The 18,897-nt window shown below is 45.1% G+C and overlaps 1 protein-coding gene across 1 annotated transcript in view; it reads right to left on the reverse strand.

Moving 5' to 3' along the window:
* The window catches only part of DDB1 (damage specific DNA binding protein 1), a 61,760-nt gene that overhangs the window by 34,077 nt on the left and 8,786 nt on the right, over window positions 1–18,897 (reverse strand). Inside the window, exons 2-4 of the mRNA XM_044270524.1 lie at window positions 4,915–5,063; window positions 4,282–4,398; window positions 1,981–2,317 (exon numbers count right to left, since the gene is read on the reverse strand). Of these exons, the coding sequence (XP_044126459.1) occupies window positions 1,981–2,317; window positions 4,282–4,398; window positions 4,915–5,063 (603 nt within the window). The remainder of the gene's footprint in view (window positions 1–1,980; window positions 2,318–4,281; window positions 4,399–4,914; window positions 5,064–18,897) is intronic.

Below are 18,897 nucleotides of genomic sequence, written 5' to 3' on the forward strand. Positions count from 1 at the left end.
TACTCCACAGGGCTGTGTGCTGAGCCCGTTCCTCTACTCCACAGGGCTGTGTGCTGAGCCCGTTCCTCTACTCCACAGGGCTGTGTGCTGAGCCCGTTCCTCTACTCCACAGGGCTGTGTGCTGAGCCCGTTCCTCTACTCCACAGGGCTGTGTGCTGAGTTCGTTCCTCTACTCCACAGGGCTGTGTGCTGAGCCCGTTCCTCTACTTCACAGGGCTGTGTGCTGAGCCCGTTCCTCTGCAGGCCTAGGTATGGATCCAACTCCATCATTAAGTTTGCAGAGGACACCACGGTGATCGGTCTCATCACTGACAACGAGTCTGACTACAGGAAAGAGGAAAAGCACTTAGCTGGGTGGTGTGCAGACAAAAACCTGCTCCTGAATACCAGCAAAACAAGAGAGCTCATTGTGCACTTCAGGGAGGAGAAGAGGAACACCCATAGATGCGACAGACTAAATGGATCCTGCAGTAGGTGGCCACGCTAAATAAATATTTGTAATGGGAAATTTCAAGGGTCCGAGGACCAAAGCGTGACTTGGATCACCTACTGACTGTCTAGTTTTTATATTTTAATAAAATAATAAATCTTTATTAAATCTGTTATATAGAAAAAAACACTCTAAACATATTACGGTTAAAATTCCTCAGAGTGAGCAGTGAGACTGTGAATTCCACTGTTTGTTTTTCTTTTTAATGGCATCAGGCATTCATTGCACTATCTGGTAATTGGCTGTGTTTGCCAGTATCTATGCGACAACTTTATGTTTAGTTGTCATAGCTGTTCTAATCAGTGGTGCTCACTTGCTCGGTCTGAACTAAAATACAACCACTCCTACATCCCTACATGTTTCGCCGAGCTTCGGCGTCCTCAGGGGATAATGTAGGTTAGACTAAAGGGGGCGGGTCCCTAATTTTTTAAACACCCATGACCCCATCCACATAAATGGCACGACTGTTAAACGGGTTTCCAGCTTTAAGTTCCTGGGGACTTACATCTCTGAGAATTTGTCCTGGTCAACCAACATCTCTAGCCTGGTCAAGAAAGGACATTAGCGTCTCTTTATTTTTGAGGACACTGAAGAAAAACCACCTGTAACTTCTACCGCTGTGCGATACAGAGCATCCTGACCAACTGTGTTACAGTCTGGTATGGGAATTGCATTGCTCTGTTGCTGACCGCAAGGCACTGCAGTGGGTGGTGAAAACTGCACAACGCATCATAGGGACTCCACTTCCTACTAGGGATCGACAGATTATCGGTTTTACAGATATTATCACCAGATATTGAGGATTTTCAAAGTTTTCGGTATCGGCATCGATTTTGCAGATAACGAATCAGGAACAAGGATTACACTGCTGTCAGCGCGATCCGTGTTCCCTCAGCAGCACAGGGGAGAAGGAAGCAGTGTCTCCCTCCCCCTGTGCCGCTGCCACCAATGAGAGGAGAGAGGAGAAGAGGAGGGGGGCTGTGGCCACTGCGCCACCAATGATGTTGACTCATTCATTCAAATTCAACAGGAGGCGGGAGCTGGCTGCAGAATCATATAGCTGCGATCTGCGGTAGTTAACCCCTCAGGCTGTGTGTACAAAGCACAGAGCAGCAGGGAGTGTCTAAAGTCCTATTCACCCTAATAGAGCTCTATCAGGGTGAATAGGACAAGGGTTCTAGCCCCTAAGGGGCTAAACCTAACTAGCCTATTCCTACTCTTATCTATGCCCCCGTTACGCCAGAAATCAAACTTTTATAATATGCTAATTAGCCTCTAGGAGCGGGGGGGGGGGGGGCGCGTTGTTCCTGCTCCTAGAGTCGCCGTTCTCCCACCTTTGTCACCTCCCTCCAAGTCCTGATTGACAGGGCCAGGCAGCGGTTGCATCTGTCTGCCAGCCCTGTGCTCTGGTGAAATGTCGCGACGTTTAGCATTCGGCGCAGGCACAGTGAGGGGAAAGACACTCGCAGGCTGCAGATTTCTAGTGGTACCTGCTATCACCATAGACGCCTCCGCCTCCACATTTTCCTGCTTCCATGGACCTTTGCTAAATTCCTTTTCCCTGAGGGAGACCTCATACGTTTTTACATGACGGCCCTGAGGATCTTGGTATACGAAGCAGATAGTGGGAGCTTGGCAGCTGTACAGGAACTTGACATCAATGACGTGCAGCTCCTCTAATCGGATGTTGAAGGCCTTTAACTCTTTATTGTCTCTCTCGAGGGGGATTACTTTGAATAGACCATCATACAGACGCAACCCAATCATGCGGCAGTCTGGGTCAATAATCCCAATTATTCCTGTTTCAGAAGGTCGGCCGATGCGATCCTGGTAAAGAGAGAGTGAAAACATTAGAAATAAAGACAGGAAAAAGGTCTCAAAATACAAGATGAAATTAATGGGGGTTTTTTTTGAGCCAGTGGGTTCATAATGTCGGTTCCCAGAAATAGGTTCTCTGGGAATTATGCACCGACGACCTATGACCAGGATAGGTCATCAATATCATATCAGAGGGGTCCAATTCCCAGCAACCCCACAGATCAGCTGTTTGCAGGAGCTCCTGCGCCAGAACAACACAACTCCATCCATTGTGTAGGGTTATCTACCTATCCTATGGTGAATGAGCCACTAGTCACTCCCCTGCATACAGGATTAGTGATGGGCCATACAGGGCCCTGTCAGAATTAAGGCTCATGCACACAAACATATTATTTCTGTGCCAGTTCCGTTTTTTTGAAGCCCGTATGCAGAAACATTCACTTCAACAGGGCAGCAAAAAATGGAAATGACTGTGTGCATTCCGTATATGAATGTCCACATTCCAGAGGATAGATCATCAGTTTAAACAAACTGCAGAACCCCTTTAAGTGCTTTAATGGTTCAAAAGTAGTAACACCCAAAAAAAAATACATGAATTTGTTATCGCTGACAAACACAATAAAACCTCATAGTGAACTATCAAAACTAACAGAAGGTAAAACAAAAACAAAAAAATAAATAAATCAGGATATGTCAATAAAAAAATAAACAAGCTATGACTTGCTGCCTTGTTACAGGTGTAAAAGCTATGAAACCTTTATCGGGCAAATAATTAATAAGACAGCATTTTACTCATTTTGGGCTAAAAATAATTTTTTACACTGGTATTTATTAAAATAAATACTGAGCCGTTCTGTCACAAAGGGTTAACTGTTTGTCTAGCTGTGAGAATCGTGCTTTTTACTTTGTGCGGGTCATCTAATAACCCTCATCTCGAAATTACTAAAGGGTCATAAACACTTAAGGCTACTTTCACACTAGCGTTAATATTTTCTGATATTGAGTTCCGTCATAGGGACTCAATACCGGAAAAAAAAACGCTTCAGTTTTGTCCCCATTTATTGTCAATGGGGACAAAACGTAACTGAACAGAACGGAGTGCTCCAAAATGCATTCCATTCGCATACCGGAGAGCAAGCCACAGCATGCTGTGGTTTGCTTTCCGTCCTGGGATGTGGAGTAACAATGCAAGTCAACGGGGATGGATCCGTTTATTTCTGACACAATAGAAAACTGATCCGTCCCCCATTGACTTTCAATGGAGATCATGACGGATCCATCTTAGCTATGTTAAAGATAATACAACCGGATCTGTTCATAACAGATGCAGATGGTTGTATTAACAGTAACGGAAGCGTTTTTACTGAACCTTGCCAGATCCAGTAAAAACACTAGTGGGAAAGCAGCCTAGGCCGCATTCTTATCAGTTAGATAAGAACTGAGCTATAATTAGTGCTTATAAGGGAAGAGATAAAGAGCCGTCAGCTGAGCTGTCTGATGGAATAGAGTGAAAATTCAGATCCTGCTACTAGATAAACTCAAGGCTGCACAAAGACAGGGGTTCAAAATTTTTAATAAAAAACTTTTGTAAAAATTGTTTTTAGCTCAAAATGAGTACAATGCAATAATAAATAAAAATCCCCCCCAAAAGGTGTACATAGCCTTTAAGCCATTTTCATATCAGTAAGATAAAATTTGAGCTATAATGAGCGTTTGTGAGCTGTCAGGAATCAGAGATAAGGCTTCACATGCGCCATCAGCTGAGATACCAGATGGAACACAGTGTAAACAGACAGCTTGATAACTAGAGAACACTGTACAGAGAAAGAGGCTGAACATTTTTTAATAAAGACCCATAAAAAATAAAAAAAAGGATTGTTAGCTCAAAATGACTATGATGCAATAATAAAAAAGCCCCCAAAGGAGTCCGTAGCCTTTAAAAAAAAAAAGAGGGTTTGTGTTTTCACCAGTACCTGTACATTGCCATGTGCGCGGGTGATGATATCAATGCTGTCACCAGTCTGCTTATATTCCAGGATGCAGGCGTTGTATTTAGCGGTCAGTACAAAGAGCAGGTCTTTATTCTCACCCTAGAATAACAAACAAGCAATTTATCAGTAAAATTAAAAACTTACTATTTCATGGATCACATTGCCTGCATCACATTGATAATCAGTAAAGACATCACAGATTTAAACCACAAAACCCTGACTTTTTAGGCTATCAGCACACATTGCAGATTACGCCTTTTTTTTTTCTGTGTGGATTCTTGTGAAGAAAAACAGCAGCATGATACAGTAGCATTTTTGGTGTGAATTTCATACTTTTCAAGGGAATGGTGAGATCTGCAGCAAATCCGCACCAAAAAAAAAAAGCAAATAATGCATGCGGTTTTTGGTGCCGAAAAAAAATGCATGTATTTTTCTGCATGTTTACCCGCACCTGAATGTAGGTAGCCTTACAGAGAGACGCCATTACCAAGACACGCTCCCTTTAGATTTGAGCAATATCCTATAAAAGCTCAACTAGTGGCTACTGCTCCAGCACATGGTCCCAAACATGACATTCATCCACTGTCTACAGCCATGATAAATCAGTGCAGTCACCTTGGGTCTAAAGAGCTCCATTACTGCGATCTTGCCATACATCCCAACCTCCTTTACAGGGCGCAGCCCCTCCGGTGTCACCACATAGATCTCCAGACGTGTATTCTTGGCTATCAGAAGATTCAAGTCATCCTCGGATGTGAAGTGTCCTGTTAGAAAGTGAAAATTCAATATAGACAATCAGTTTTAATGATAAAAACAAAAAACTTTTTTTTCAAAAAGTAACTACCAATCCTATTTTGACAATTCCTAGGGCCCCTGGCGGTAAATTCTGTCTGTTCCTCCCTACACAGAGGAAATGACCACTCAGCCAATCACTGGCAAAGGACTCTCACCCCTGCAGCCAGTGATTGCCTGGGCGGTCTTTTCCTGTGTGTCCAGGAAGAAAACACCGGGGGGCAGGAAGATTGGAGAGTATGGGATTTTTTATTTTTTTTTAACACGCTTGAGCCTGTATCAGCTGGTTAACCCGTTTAAAACTAGACCAGGAGGAAGATTGTACGGCAAGGTATTATAGTGGTCCTTTCCTTTTAATTCCTTGTAATGTAGTTGATTAGTGATACCTGACCGCTAAAGTATGAAGTACTGATCTTTAGGTGGGGCCAGAAGATTAGAAAACACTTAGCTATTTAACAACGAGTTCAGCTCCATTGAGGACATCATCAGCGTAAAATACACTACTCACAAAAAGGTAGGGATATTTGGCTTGTGGGTGAACTTTCAGGATGAACCTAAAATGCACTCTAACCTTTACAGGTGAACTTAACCCTAAACCTTTAAATGCACATTTCCGACTGTTCAATGTTTCAGTACTTTTTGCACAACTTGCTGTTCTCTAACAAGGAGCTTAACAGCAAAATTCACAACAGGTGTTTGATCCATGGATCACCCAATAAATTTCCTGGTCCCAGTCCTCCTCATCATGCTATTCACATTTTGACATCACGAGACCAAGACGACGCCTAGGAATTATCGGTTTTGCAGTATTTTGAAAGGTATCGGCATCTATTTTGCCGATATGCAGATAGCGAATCGGGAACAAGGATCACGCTGCACTCCGAGCGATCCGTGTTCTCTCAGAAGCACAGGGGAGAAGGAAGCAGTGTCTCCCTCCCCTGTGCCGCTGGAGAAGAGATGGGGCTGTGGCCACTGCGCCACCAATGATGTTAACTAATTCATTCAAATTCAACAGCAGGCGGGAGCTGGCTGCAGAATCACATAGCCGGCTCCCGACCTCTATGACAAGTAGCTGCGATCTGCTGCAGTTAGGTGCAGCACCTGAGGGGTTAACTGCCGCAATCACAGCTACCACTCAGAGGTCGGGTGCGGCTTTATGATTCTACAGCCAGCACCCGCCTCCTGTATATGAATTAATGAGAGAGTTATCTTCATTGGTGGCACAATGCACCCCCACCCACCCCAGTGTTAAAAACATTGGTGGCGCAGTGCACCCCCTCCCCCACCCAAGCCCCCCAGTATTAATCATTGGTGGCAGTGGCCACAGGGTCCCCTCTCCCCTTATCATTGGTGGTGCAGTGGCAGCTTCTGATCGGAGCCCCAGCAGTGTAAGCCTGGGGCTCCGATCGGTTACCATGGCAGCCAGGACGCTACTGAAGCCCTGACTGCCATGGTAAGCTCCCTGCTGCCGTGTGCACAAAGCACAGAGCAGCAGGGAGAGTGTGAAGACCTATTCACTATAATAGAGCTCTATCAGGGTGAATAGGACAAGGGTTCTAGCCCCTAAGGGGGCTAAAAGTTATTAAATAAATAAATAAAAACACAAACACCAAAATATTAAGTAAAAAATGAAAAATAAAGATTAAAAAAAAAAAGCTACACGCCAACAATAAACATGTTCATTTTCAGCAGATTTGTGTAGAAATTTTTTGTTTTTTCAAAAATGAAAATGCACAGAATATCGGCATAAATTATCAGCTATCGGCCTGAAAGTTCACAGATTATCGGCTCAAAAAAAATCTATATCAGTAGATCCCTACTAAGAATTGATCACCAGTACCTCGCCATTATGAGGCTTCAAGTAGGATGTTCTCAGATGGAAGTAGCCACTGAGCTTAGAGTGTCATCAGCAGGTTGTATCAGAGATACTGGAAGAGTCACAGAAAGGCATAGAAGTGGACGTCTTTTGGCCACATACCACACTGATGACCGCTTCATTGTGAACAATGCCCTGTGGAACCGGATGATGAATGCCACACAACTCCAGGCATATTTAAAGGGATTCTGTCACCTCTTTTTACCTTAGAGATGCGGACAAGCATGGCTAGTTCGCCGCTAGCATGTCCGCAATATACCTGTCCCATAGCTCTATGTGGTTTTATTGAGTGTAAAAAATGATTTTATATATATGTAAATCTGCCTGGTAAGGAAACCAAGGGGCTGTACTAACCGCTCTGGAGCCCAGCACCGCCTGTAGCCAAGAATCTCCTCCTTGCTCACGCCGTAATCTCGCGATGCGCAGTTCCTTCCCTGAGGCTGATGCCAGCACAGGGAAGGAACACTATGCCGGCACTGCGCATCGCGAGATTACGGCGATCTGACTTTGTGAGCAAGGAGGAGATTCTTGGTTACAGGCGGTGCTGGGCTCCAGAGCGGTTAGTACAGCCCCTTGGGCTCCTTACCAGGCAGATTTACATATATATAAAATCATTTTTTACACTCAATAAAACCACATAGAGCTATGGGACAGGTATATTGCGGACATGCTAGCGGCGATCTAGCCATGCATGTTCGCATCTCTATAGGGTAAAAAGAGGTGACGGAATCCCTTTAAGGAAGGTGAGAGTTACCAAAGTGTCACATCAGACCATTCAAAACCGTTTACTTCAGTGTGGTCTGCATGCTAGAGGACCTTCAAATGGTACCTGACCACAGGCGTCATCATCTTGGGCCAGGGAGCATCTACCGTGGACGAGGGACCAGTGAGCCTCAGTGCTGTTCACTGATAAAAGTTGATTCATGCTGAGCAGAAATGATGGCCGCCATCAATGTTGGAGATGTCAAGGAGAGAGCTATGCATCAGCCACTGTTGTCACCAGACAAGCCTTTAGTGGTGTTACAGTGTGGGCAGGTGTCCATACACTTTGTAAATGGTACAGTGACAAGCCCATACTACTTAAAAGGGAACCTGTCACCAGTTTTATGGTGTCCTAACTAAGGGAAACATAAATAAGTGACCGATTCTCTTAGCAAAATGCTGGGTCACTTTCTTTAACCCCTTCCCGACCGCAATCTGTATATATACGTGATAGCTGCACATACCCCGTGCAGCTACCACGTATATATACGTTCTGGCAGCTCTTTAATCCAAGCGCTGCAAAGCGCTTTGATTAAAGCTTCTGCCCCTGCCCTGTATGCTGGGCAATCTGGAAGTATTATACTTTGCAATGCAAGAGCATTGCAAAGTATAGTACAACTATCAACCCCACTGGATCTTCAAGATCCAAGAGGGAACTGATAAAAAAAAAGTGAAAATAATAAAAGTTAAAATAAATCAATAAATAAATATGTAAATAAAAAAAGGACATTGCCTTTTCCTATTAAAAAAAATGAAAAAATAAAATAAAATACACATATTAGGTGTCACCGCGTCCGTAACGACCATCTCTATAAATATATCACATGATGGACCCCGTCCGATAAACACCATAAAAATGAAATAATAAAAACAGTGCCAAAAAAGCTATTTTTGTCACCTTACATCACAAAAAGTGCAACAGCAAGCGATCAAAAAGGCTTATGACCCCCAAAATAGTACCAATCAAACCGTCACCTCGTCCCGCAAAAAATGATACCCTATTTAAGACAATCGCCTAAAAAATAAAAAAGCTATGGCTCTCAAGACTATAGAGACACTAAAACATCATTTTTTTGGTTTCAGAAATGCTATTATTGTGTAAAACTTAAATAAATAAGAAAAAGTATACATATTAGGTATTGCCACGTCCGTAACGATCTTCTCTATAAAACTATCACATGACCTAACTCCTCAGATGAATGCTGTAAAAATAAATAAATGAAAACTGTTCCAAAACAGCCAATTTTTGGGTCACCTTGCCCCATAAAGTGTAATAATGAATGATCAAAAAATCCTATGTACCCAAAAATGGTACCAATAAAAACCTCAACACTTTCTGCAAAAAACGAGCCCCTGCACAAGACGATCGGCAGAAAAATAAAAAACATATGGCGTTCAGAAAACCAATCCAGCACAATCTGCCTTCCAAAAACCGTATGGCATTCCTTTCCTTCTGCGCCCTGCCATGTGCCCGTACAGCAGTTTACAACCACATGTGGGGTGTTTATGTAAACCGCGGAATCAGGGTAATAAATATTGAGTTTTGTTTGGCTGTTAACCCTCAATGTGTTAAAGAAAAAATATATATAAAATGGAAAATCTGCCAAAAAAGTGAAATTTTTAAATTTCATCTCCATTTTCCTTTAATTCTTGTGGAACGCCTAAAGGGTTAACAAAGTTTGTAAAATCAGTTTTGAGTAACTTGAGGGGTGTAGTTTCTATAATGGGGTCATTTATGGGGGTTTCCACTATGTAAGCCCCACAAAGGGACTTCAGACCTGAACTGGTCCTTAAAAAGTGGGTTTTGGAAATTTTCTCAAAAATTGTAAGAATTGCTTCTAAACTTTAGCCTTCTAACGTCCTAAAAAAATAAAATGACATTTCCAAAATGATGCCAACATAAAGTAGACATATGGGGAATGTTAAGTAATCGTTAATTTCTAACGATAATTTGTTTTCCCTTAGTCCTAACAGCAGCACAGATGGGGTTAACTGCCCCTGTGGACTGGTAGGACCGGCGGAATTTTAATGAGCCCAAGAACCAATAAACGATCTTCAGCTCCCTGAAAGGGAGGAGATCACCCCCCAGCCCACCGTGTCTTTAACAAGTATGATGTAATTTAGGGAGGGATATTTGTGTGCTGCTGTTAGGACTAAGGGAAAACAAATTATCGTTAGAAATTAACGATTCCCTTACGTCCTACCAGCAGCACAGATGGGGAGATAGCAAGATAAAACCCCTAGGGAGGGTCCTCATGCCTGGCAGAAGTAAGAACTGTCTGCCCGAAAGCCGAAAACTCTGCCATCCTAGCATCTATCCTATAATGGGAGATGAAGGTTGACTCAGAGCTCCAGGAGGCCGCCTTACAGATCAACTCTAAGGGGAGAAGGCTTCTTTCCGCAACCGAGGTGGAGACCGCCCTAGTAGAATGGGCTCTCACAAACTCGGGAGGATCTAAGGTTTGGGAGACAAAAGCTTCCTTAATGGCCTCCTTGATCCAGCGACTAATGGTGGCTTTAGACGCTTTACGGCCTTTAGACTTACCGGCAAACAGGATAAGGAGATTCTCATCTATCCTGAACTCTCTGGATCTATCCACATAGATCTGGAGGCATCTAGAAATATCCAGCGGATCTCTAGCTGGAGTATCAGAGGAGGAGGCTGTAAACAAAACTGGTAAGGAGATTACCTGGTTGATATTCTGAAAAGTAGGCACCTTAGGTCTGAAGTATGGTAGAAACTTCAGGAGTACTCTGTCCTGTAAGAAAATAATATATGGATGAATTGCAGAGAAAGCCTGCAATTCAGAAACTCTTTTGGCTGAGGCTATAGCCAGAAGAAAAACCATCTTTAAAGTCAAATATTTGAAATCAACCTCCTCCAACGGCTCGAAGGGGGAAGATGCTAGACCCCTGAGCACTACTGAAAGATCCCACTGGGGAATGGGTTTCAGTATAGTAGGCTTTAGTCTTTCCGCCCCTTTCAGGAAGCGTTTGATGAGTGGATCCCGAGAGTATGGCCTGTTGAGACAGGCCGAGATGGCACACATTTGTACCTTCAAGGTAGCTGGAGATAGGCCTCTATCTAATCCGTCCTGAAGGAAATGTAGTATCGCAGGAAGGGGCGGATCTGCAGACGCCACCTGTTTGGAATCACACCATGCCACGAAGATTCTCATGATCCTGGAGTAGGCCTTGTTTGTAGACTCTGCTCGGGAATGTGACAAAGTTCTCAGGACCGACTCGGAAAGCCCTTCTATGTTGGGAAGGGACTGATCAACCTCCAGGCTGTCAGGTTGAACCTGTGCAGATCTGGGCAGAGGTGAGTGTCCCACGACACCAGGGTCTGCTCCGGGGGGAGTCTCCAGTATTGTCCCCGACTCATCTGAATGAGCTGGGTAAACCAGGATCTTTTGGGCCAAAACGGTATGATGGCTATTACCGAGGCCTGATCCTGACGGATTTTCATCAATACCCTCGGTATCATGGAAAAAGGAGGGAAGATGTAAGCCAGCCTGAACCTCCACGGTATCGACAGAGCATCTATCGCCAGGGGGTTGTCTTCCCGGTACAGGGAACAGAACCTCAGCACCTTGGCGTTGAACCTGGTTGCCATGAGATCCACCTCTGGCATACCCCAACTGTGAACTAGCTGCCTGAAGACCTCCGGATGCAGAGACCACTCCATGGTCGGTAATCCTCGACTTAAGCGGTCTGCTATCATATTGAGGGAACCTCGGATACTGCTTTTGAAGTACAATGTGTCACGAGAAAACAATCTCAGAATGGCGTGGATAAGTAAAAGTGTTCCAAAGCTATTACCACATAAAGTGACACGTCAGATTTGTTAATTTTGACCTGGACACTGGGGCATCAATGACCCTTGGTCATGAAAGGGTTAATTGACCCAGTCAATCTGCCAACATCTTGTATTGAAAAGCTCCAGCTGATAATAAGGAGTCCTGAATATTTATGAGCTCCTGACTCTCCCCGCCCACCTGCTGCTGATTGACAGTTATTTTCCATATGAATCAGCAGCAGGTGGGCAGGGGAGTGGCTATAGCTCTGAATTAAATATACGCTGGACTCAATGACATCCCGCTGGACTCGAATCAGCTCATTAGCATGCGGCATCTTTGTGTGTATATTATGAGGTAACCATCTGTCACACCAGTAAGTGAATACATCTAAGGTACTTTTTAGTAGTTAAAGGGGTTGTCCAAGTTATATTTATTGATGACCTATCCTCAGGATAGGTCATCAATATCAGATCGGCGGGGGTCCGACACCCGGCACCCCCTCCGATCAGCTGTTTGAAGAGGAGGCGTGCGCGGTGTCAGCGCTGCCTCCTCTTCACTGTTTACCTTCTAGCCGTTGCATCTGCAGTGGTGAGCAGGTGTAATTACACCCAAGCCGTCCCATTCATTTCAATAGGAAGGCTTGGGTGTAATTACACCTGCTCACCACTGCAGATGCAACGGCTAGAAGGTAAACAGTGAAGAGGAGGCAGCGCTGACACCGCGCATGCCTCCTCTTCAAACAGCTGATCGGAGGGGGTGCCGGGTGTCAGACCCCCACCGATCTGATATTGATGACCTATCCTGAGGATAGGTCATCAATAAATATAACTTGGACAACCCCTTTAATGATTGTATATAATTAGTTAGATTATAATCAAATATCCACATGACAGGTTCCCTTTAAATAACATTGTTAATCCAGCCATTGTGCCTCTGCATTAATCCAATCATTGTGCTTCTAATTTCATCTTCTTGGACGACAGTGCGCCAGCTCATCGAGGTCACATCATTAGGGAACAGCTGCTGGAGACTGGGATACCACAAATAGAGTGGCCTGCACGTTTTTCAGACCTAATCCCATTGAAAACCTATGGGATCCACTGAGTCGCTGTGTAGAGGCTCGTAACTCTGTACCCCAGAACCTCAATGACCTGAGGACCGCCCTTCAAGAAGAGTGGGTGCCATGCCTCAGCAGACAATAAGGCTACTTTCACACTAGCGTTGTTTAAATCCGGCGTTCAATTCCGACACGGGAACTGCCCGCCGGATCCGAAAAAACGTGTAAAAAGAAATTGCATTTGAATCCTGATCAGGATTTTGATCACAATGTAAAAATGCATTGGAAAAAACATATCCGCCATTTATGGACTTTAACTTTTTTTTCACATTTTTCGGGTTTAACATGCAAAAGCCGGATCCAGTTTGACTGAACACACGGCGCTGGATCCGGCGTTAATGCAAGTCAATGGGAAAAAGGCCTGATCCGGCGTTCAGTCAAAGGGTTCAGGATTTTTGGCCGGAGGTAAAAATACTGCATGCTACGGTTTTCTGAAAAGCCTGATCAGTCAAAAAGACTGAACTGGAGACATCCTGATGCATCCTGAACGGATTACTCTCCATTCAGAATGCATGGGGATAAAACTGATCAGTTCTTTTCCGGATTTGAGCCCCTAGGACGGAACTCAGCGCCGGAAAAGAAAAACGCTAGTGTGAAAGTAGCCCAAGTTGACTTGTGAACAGCAGGAGATGTTGCTGTCAAGCTTTAATTGATGCTCAAGGCCACATGACAGGTTATTGAGACCCTGACATTTTTGTGGGGGTATACCCAGCACTGATGTTAGCTTTCGTTTCAATAAGGCTACTTTCACACTAGCGTTCGAACGGATCCGATCATAATAATGCAGACGGAGGCTCCGTTCAGTACGGATCCGTCTGCATTATTTTAGCATATAACAGCTAAGTGTGAAAATAGCCTTGTACGGATCCGTCCAGACTTTCAATGTAAAGTCAATGGGGGACGGATCCGCCTGAAGATTGAGCCATATTGTGGCATCTTCAAACGGATCCGTCCCCATTGACTTACATTGTAAGTCGGGACGGATCCGCACGCCTCCGCACGGCCAGGCGGACACCCGAACGCTGCAAGCAGCGTTCAGCTGTCCGCCTGTCTGTGCGGAGGCGAGCGGAGCGGAGGCTGAACGCCGCCAGACTGATGCAGTCTGAGCGGATCCGCTCCATTCAGACTGCATCAGGGCTGGACGGCTGCGTTCGGGTCCGCTCGTGAGCCCCTTCAAACGGAGCTCACGAGCGGACCGACGAACGCTAGTGTGAAAGTAGCCTAAACTGTTTGGTATCAGGAAATTGCATGCTTCTACTTAAATGCCCGACTTTCTTGTTATAATATCACTGTAGCGTGAACTTTTTACATTTTCCATACGGATAATTGACACGTTAGACAACAGTCGATATGAGCTGGCTCATTTGTTTGGGTGACTTTTACATACTTTACTCTGTGTATATGTATATATATATATATATATATATATATATATATATATATATACACACACACACAATCCATATAAATATAACGCAGCACTCCTTGAATAAAAAAGTGAAAAAATGTGATATTTATTCAACCCTTGTTGATACAGACAAAGTTTCAGCTCTCTCACAGAGCCATTATCAAGCCAAGTATATATATAATATATATATATATATATATATATATACACACACACACACACACACACACACACACACACACAGTATATCATAGTTTAGTAAACTCTTTATGCACCCAAGTCGTGTTAAGTCAATTTTTTCTCTCCAAATCTCAGAATTTACAATAATACAAGATGCGCCGAAGTTATTACAGCGGCTCACAATGTGTGACATTCTGTGTTTCTTTCAAGACATTTTTCCTTCCGCCACCTCTTGGTTGGATTATCTAGACCCAATATTTTACCTCAAACTTTTGGTGCATTTTAGGCTACTTTCAAACTGGCGCTTCTAGGGGCCGCTTGCAAGATGCGTTCAGGTCTCTCACAAGCAGCCCAAAAACGGATCAGTTCAGCCCCAATGCATTCTGAATGGATAATGATGGTCTCCGTTCTGCTTTTGAGGCGTACACTAAGGCTACATGCACACGACCGTTGTGTTTTGCAGTCCGCAGATTGCGGATCCGCAAAACACAGATGGCATTCGTGTGTGTTCCGCAATTTGCAGAACCGCACGGACAGCCTTTAAAGGATAACTGTCGTATATATATTTTTTGGGAGTATTGGATTGTGTAATATATATATATTTAATAGATATTGATTAATATCACCTTGGTGGCCCTATTTCAACTTTTCACTGTGTATTCAATTACCCCTTAATTCCACAGTTTTGTTCCCTGTTCTGCCTACTTTTACCTGTGCTTAAAATAGGGTTGCTAGGCATGGTCCGTCTATCTGTTGATAGTAAATGATTAAAGCCAGGTCGTCCCCAGCAGCTGATAACAGAGCCTGGGCCGTGTGCACTTCTCCCTGTCCCTGCGCTTGGCAGACGCTCCCTCACTCAGCAGAGCTGTAGAATGCAGAGTGGAACCAGCGCAGACCAGGGAAGGGAGATCTGCCGTCTGCTCAGTGTATAAATGAAAGCAACATGTGGTAAGAGGACCCCTTTGTGCTGCAGGAGATTAACCCTTTAGGGGGAGGGCTCTGGTTACTGACCCTTTTGGGGGGCTATTGTTACTGGCTAGTGAGGGCAGGCAGGATTAGCCTCAGGGGGAGGGCAGTGGCGGCCATCTTAACTGAATAGTGAATTTGCAGTTTTATGCAGACTGGTTGCTAAGGGCTGAATCTTATTAAATATGGGGTAAGTCAGTCTAATAGTAACTGATTCTGGAATATCATGTTATTAGTAACTACATATATGAAAATTGAAATTGGGGTCTAAATGTGACAGTTATCCTTTAATATAACTGCCTATTCTTGTCCGCAAAGCGTGGACAAGAATAGGACATGTTATTTTATTTTTTTGCAGGGCCACGGAACAGAGCAACAAATGCGGACAGCACACGGAGTGCTGTCTACATCTTTTGCGGCCCCATTGAAGTGAATGGGTCCGCATCCGAGCCACCAAAACTGCGGCTCGGATGCGGACCAAAACAACGGCCATGTGCATGAGGCCTAAAACGCAGCTTGCCGCATTTTGGTGTCCGCCTGACTATGCAGAGCCAAACGGATCCGTCCTGACTTACAATGTAAGTCAATAGGGACGGATCTGTTTTCACTGACACAATATGGTGCAATTGAAAACGGATCCGTCCCCCATTGACTTTCAATGTAAGTCAAGACGGATCCGTTTTGACTTAGACTTTCTTTTGAATGAATAATGCAAACGTATCCGTTCTGAACAGATACAAGCGTTTGCATTATCGGTGCGGATCCGTCTGTGCAGATACAAGACGGATCCGCACCAAATGCAGGTGTTAAAGTAGCCTTAAAGGGGTATTCCCATAAACAGCTTTCATACTTACCTGCGGCGAGCGCGACGTTCACTTCCTGGATTCGGCTGGGTGGGCTCAGTCAGCTTGATTGACGTCTTCTTCCGGCCGGGGGCTGTCTTCAACGCGCACGCCGCCGCGCATGTGCCATGGTGACTTATTCCTGGCCTGTATAGTACAGAGCCGGCGTGCACGTTCGCGGCTCTGTACTATACTGGCCAGGAAGAAGTAATCATGGCGCATGCACGGCGGCGTGCGCGTTCAGGACATTGCGCGACCCGGCCGGGAGAAAATCTTCAGTCTTCTGCACAAGCGCGGCCACAAGATTCAACAGGAAAGAGGTGGCAGTAACCAGGGGAGACGAAAGACAACAATCGGGTAAGAGGGGACTTATTTTCTCAAAAAGGGTGGGAATTGGGTAATAAAATGTATTTACAAAAATGATCACTGTCAAATCATTAACAGATTTAACAGTGATCATTGTGATGGGAATACCCCTTTAACCACCTCCGGACCGCCTAACGCAGATGTGCGGTCCGGAGGTGGCAGCCCTGCGCACGACGACGCATATACGCGTCATCTCGCGAGGGCCGGGATTTCCTGTGAACGCGCGCACACAGGCACGGAAGGTAAGCGAGTGGATCTCCAGCCTGCCAGCGGCGATCGCTCGCTGGCAGGCTGGAGATCCGAATTTTTTAACCCCTAACAGGTATATTAGACGCTGGTCCTCTGGTGGTCCCTTTTGTTAGGATCGACCACCAGAGGACTCAGGTAGCTCAGTACAGTCGCACCAAACACCACACTACACTACACCCCCCCCCCCGTCACTTATTAACCCCTTATAAAGCCCTGATCACCCATGATCACCCCATATAAACTCCCTGATCACCCCCCTGTCATTGATCACCCCCCCGTCATTGATCACCCCCCCGTCATTGATCACCCCCCCGTCATTGATCACCCCCCCGTCATTGATCACCCCCCCGTCATTGATCACCCCCCTGTCATTGATCACCCCCCTGTCATTGATCACCCCCCTGTCATTGATCACCCCCCTGTAAGGCTCCATTCAGACGTCCGTATGATTTTTACGGATCCACGGATACATGGATCGGATCCGCAAAAAGCATACGGACGTCTGAATGGAGCCTTACAGGGGGGTGATCAATGACAGGCGGGTGATCACCCATATACACTCCCTGATCACCCCCTGTCATTGATCACCCCCCTGTCATTGATCACCCCCCTGTAAGGCTCCATTCAGACGTCCGCATGATTTTTACGGATCCATGTATCGGATCCGCAAAACACATGCGGACGTCTGAAAGGAACCTTACAGGGGGTGATCAATGACAGGCGGGTGATCACCCATATACACTCCCTGATCACCCCCCTGTCATTGATAACCCCCCTGTAAGGCTCCATTCAGACGTCCGCATGTTTTTTGTGGATCCGATCCATGTATCCATGGATCCGTAAAAATCATGCGGACGTCTGAATGGAGCCTTACAGGGGGGTGATCAATGACAGGCGGGTGATCACCCATATACACTCCCTGATCACCCCCTGTCATTGATCACCCCCCTGTCATTGATCACCCCCCTGTAAGGCTCCATTCAGACGTCCGCATGATTTTTATGGATACATGGATCGGATCCGCAAAACACATGCGGACGTCTGAATGGAGCCTTACAGGGGGTGATCAATGACAGGCGGGTGATCACCCATATACACTCCCTGATCACCCCCCTGTCATTGATCACCCCCCTGTAAGGCTCCATTCAGACGTCCGCATGTGTTTTGTGGATCCGATCCATGTATCCATGGATCCGTAAAAATCATGCGGATGTATGAATGGAGCCTTACAGGGGGGGTGATCAGTGACAGGGGGGTGATCAGGGGGGGGGGGTGATCAATGACAGGGGGGTGATCACCCATATAGACTCCCTGATCACCCCCCTGTCATTGATAACCCCCCTGTAAGGCTCCATTCAGACGTCTGCATGTGTTTTGCGGATGCGATCCATGGATCCGTAAAAATTATACGGACGTCTGAATGGAGCCTTACAGGGGGGTGATCAATGACAGGGGGGTGATCAGGGAGTCTATATGGGTGATCACCCCCCTGTCATTGATCACCCCCCCCCTGGTAAGGCTCCATTCAGACATTTTTTTTGGCACAAGTTAGCGGAAATTTTTTGTTTGTTTTTGTTTTTTCTTACAAAGTCTCATATTCTACTAACTTGTGTCAAAAAATAAAATCTCCCATGAACTCACCATACCCCTCACGGAATCCAAATGCGTAAACATTTTTAGACATTTATATTCCAGACTTCTTCTCACGCTTTAGGGCCCCTAAAAAGCCAGGGCAGTATAAATACCCCACATGTGACCCCATTTCGGAAAGAAGACACCCCAAGGTATTCCGTGAGGGGCATATTGAGTCCATGAAAGATTGAAATTTTTGTCCTAAGTTAGCGGAAAGTGAGACTTTGTGAGAAAAAAAACAAAAAAAAAAAATCAATATCCGCTAACTTATGCAAAAAAATAAAAAATTCTAGGAACTCGCCATGCCCCTCATTGAATACCTTGGGGTGTCTTCTTTCCAAAGTGGGGTCACATGTGGGGTATTTATACTGCCCTGGCTTTTTAGGGGCCCGAAAGTGTGAGAAAAAGTCTGGGATCCAAATGTCTAAAAATGCCCTCCTAAAAGGAATTTGGGCCCCTTTGCGCATCTAGGCTGCAAAAAAGTGTCACACATGTGGTATCGCCGTACTCAGGAGAAGTTGGGGAATGTGTTTTGGGGTGTCATTTTACATATACCCATGCTGGGTGAGAAAAATATATTGGTCAAATGCAAACTTTGTATAAAAAAA

The sequence above is a fragment of the Bufo gargarizans genome, chromosome 10 (genome assembly GCF_014858855.1).
Source record: "Bufo gargarizans isolate SCDJY-AF-19 chromosome 10, ASM1485885v1, whole genome shotgun sequence".
NCBI classification, from domain to species: Eukaryota; Metazoa; Chordata; class Amphibia; order Anura; family Bufonidae; genus Bufo; species Bufo gargarizans.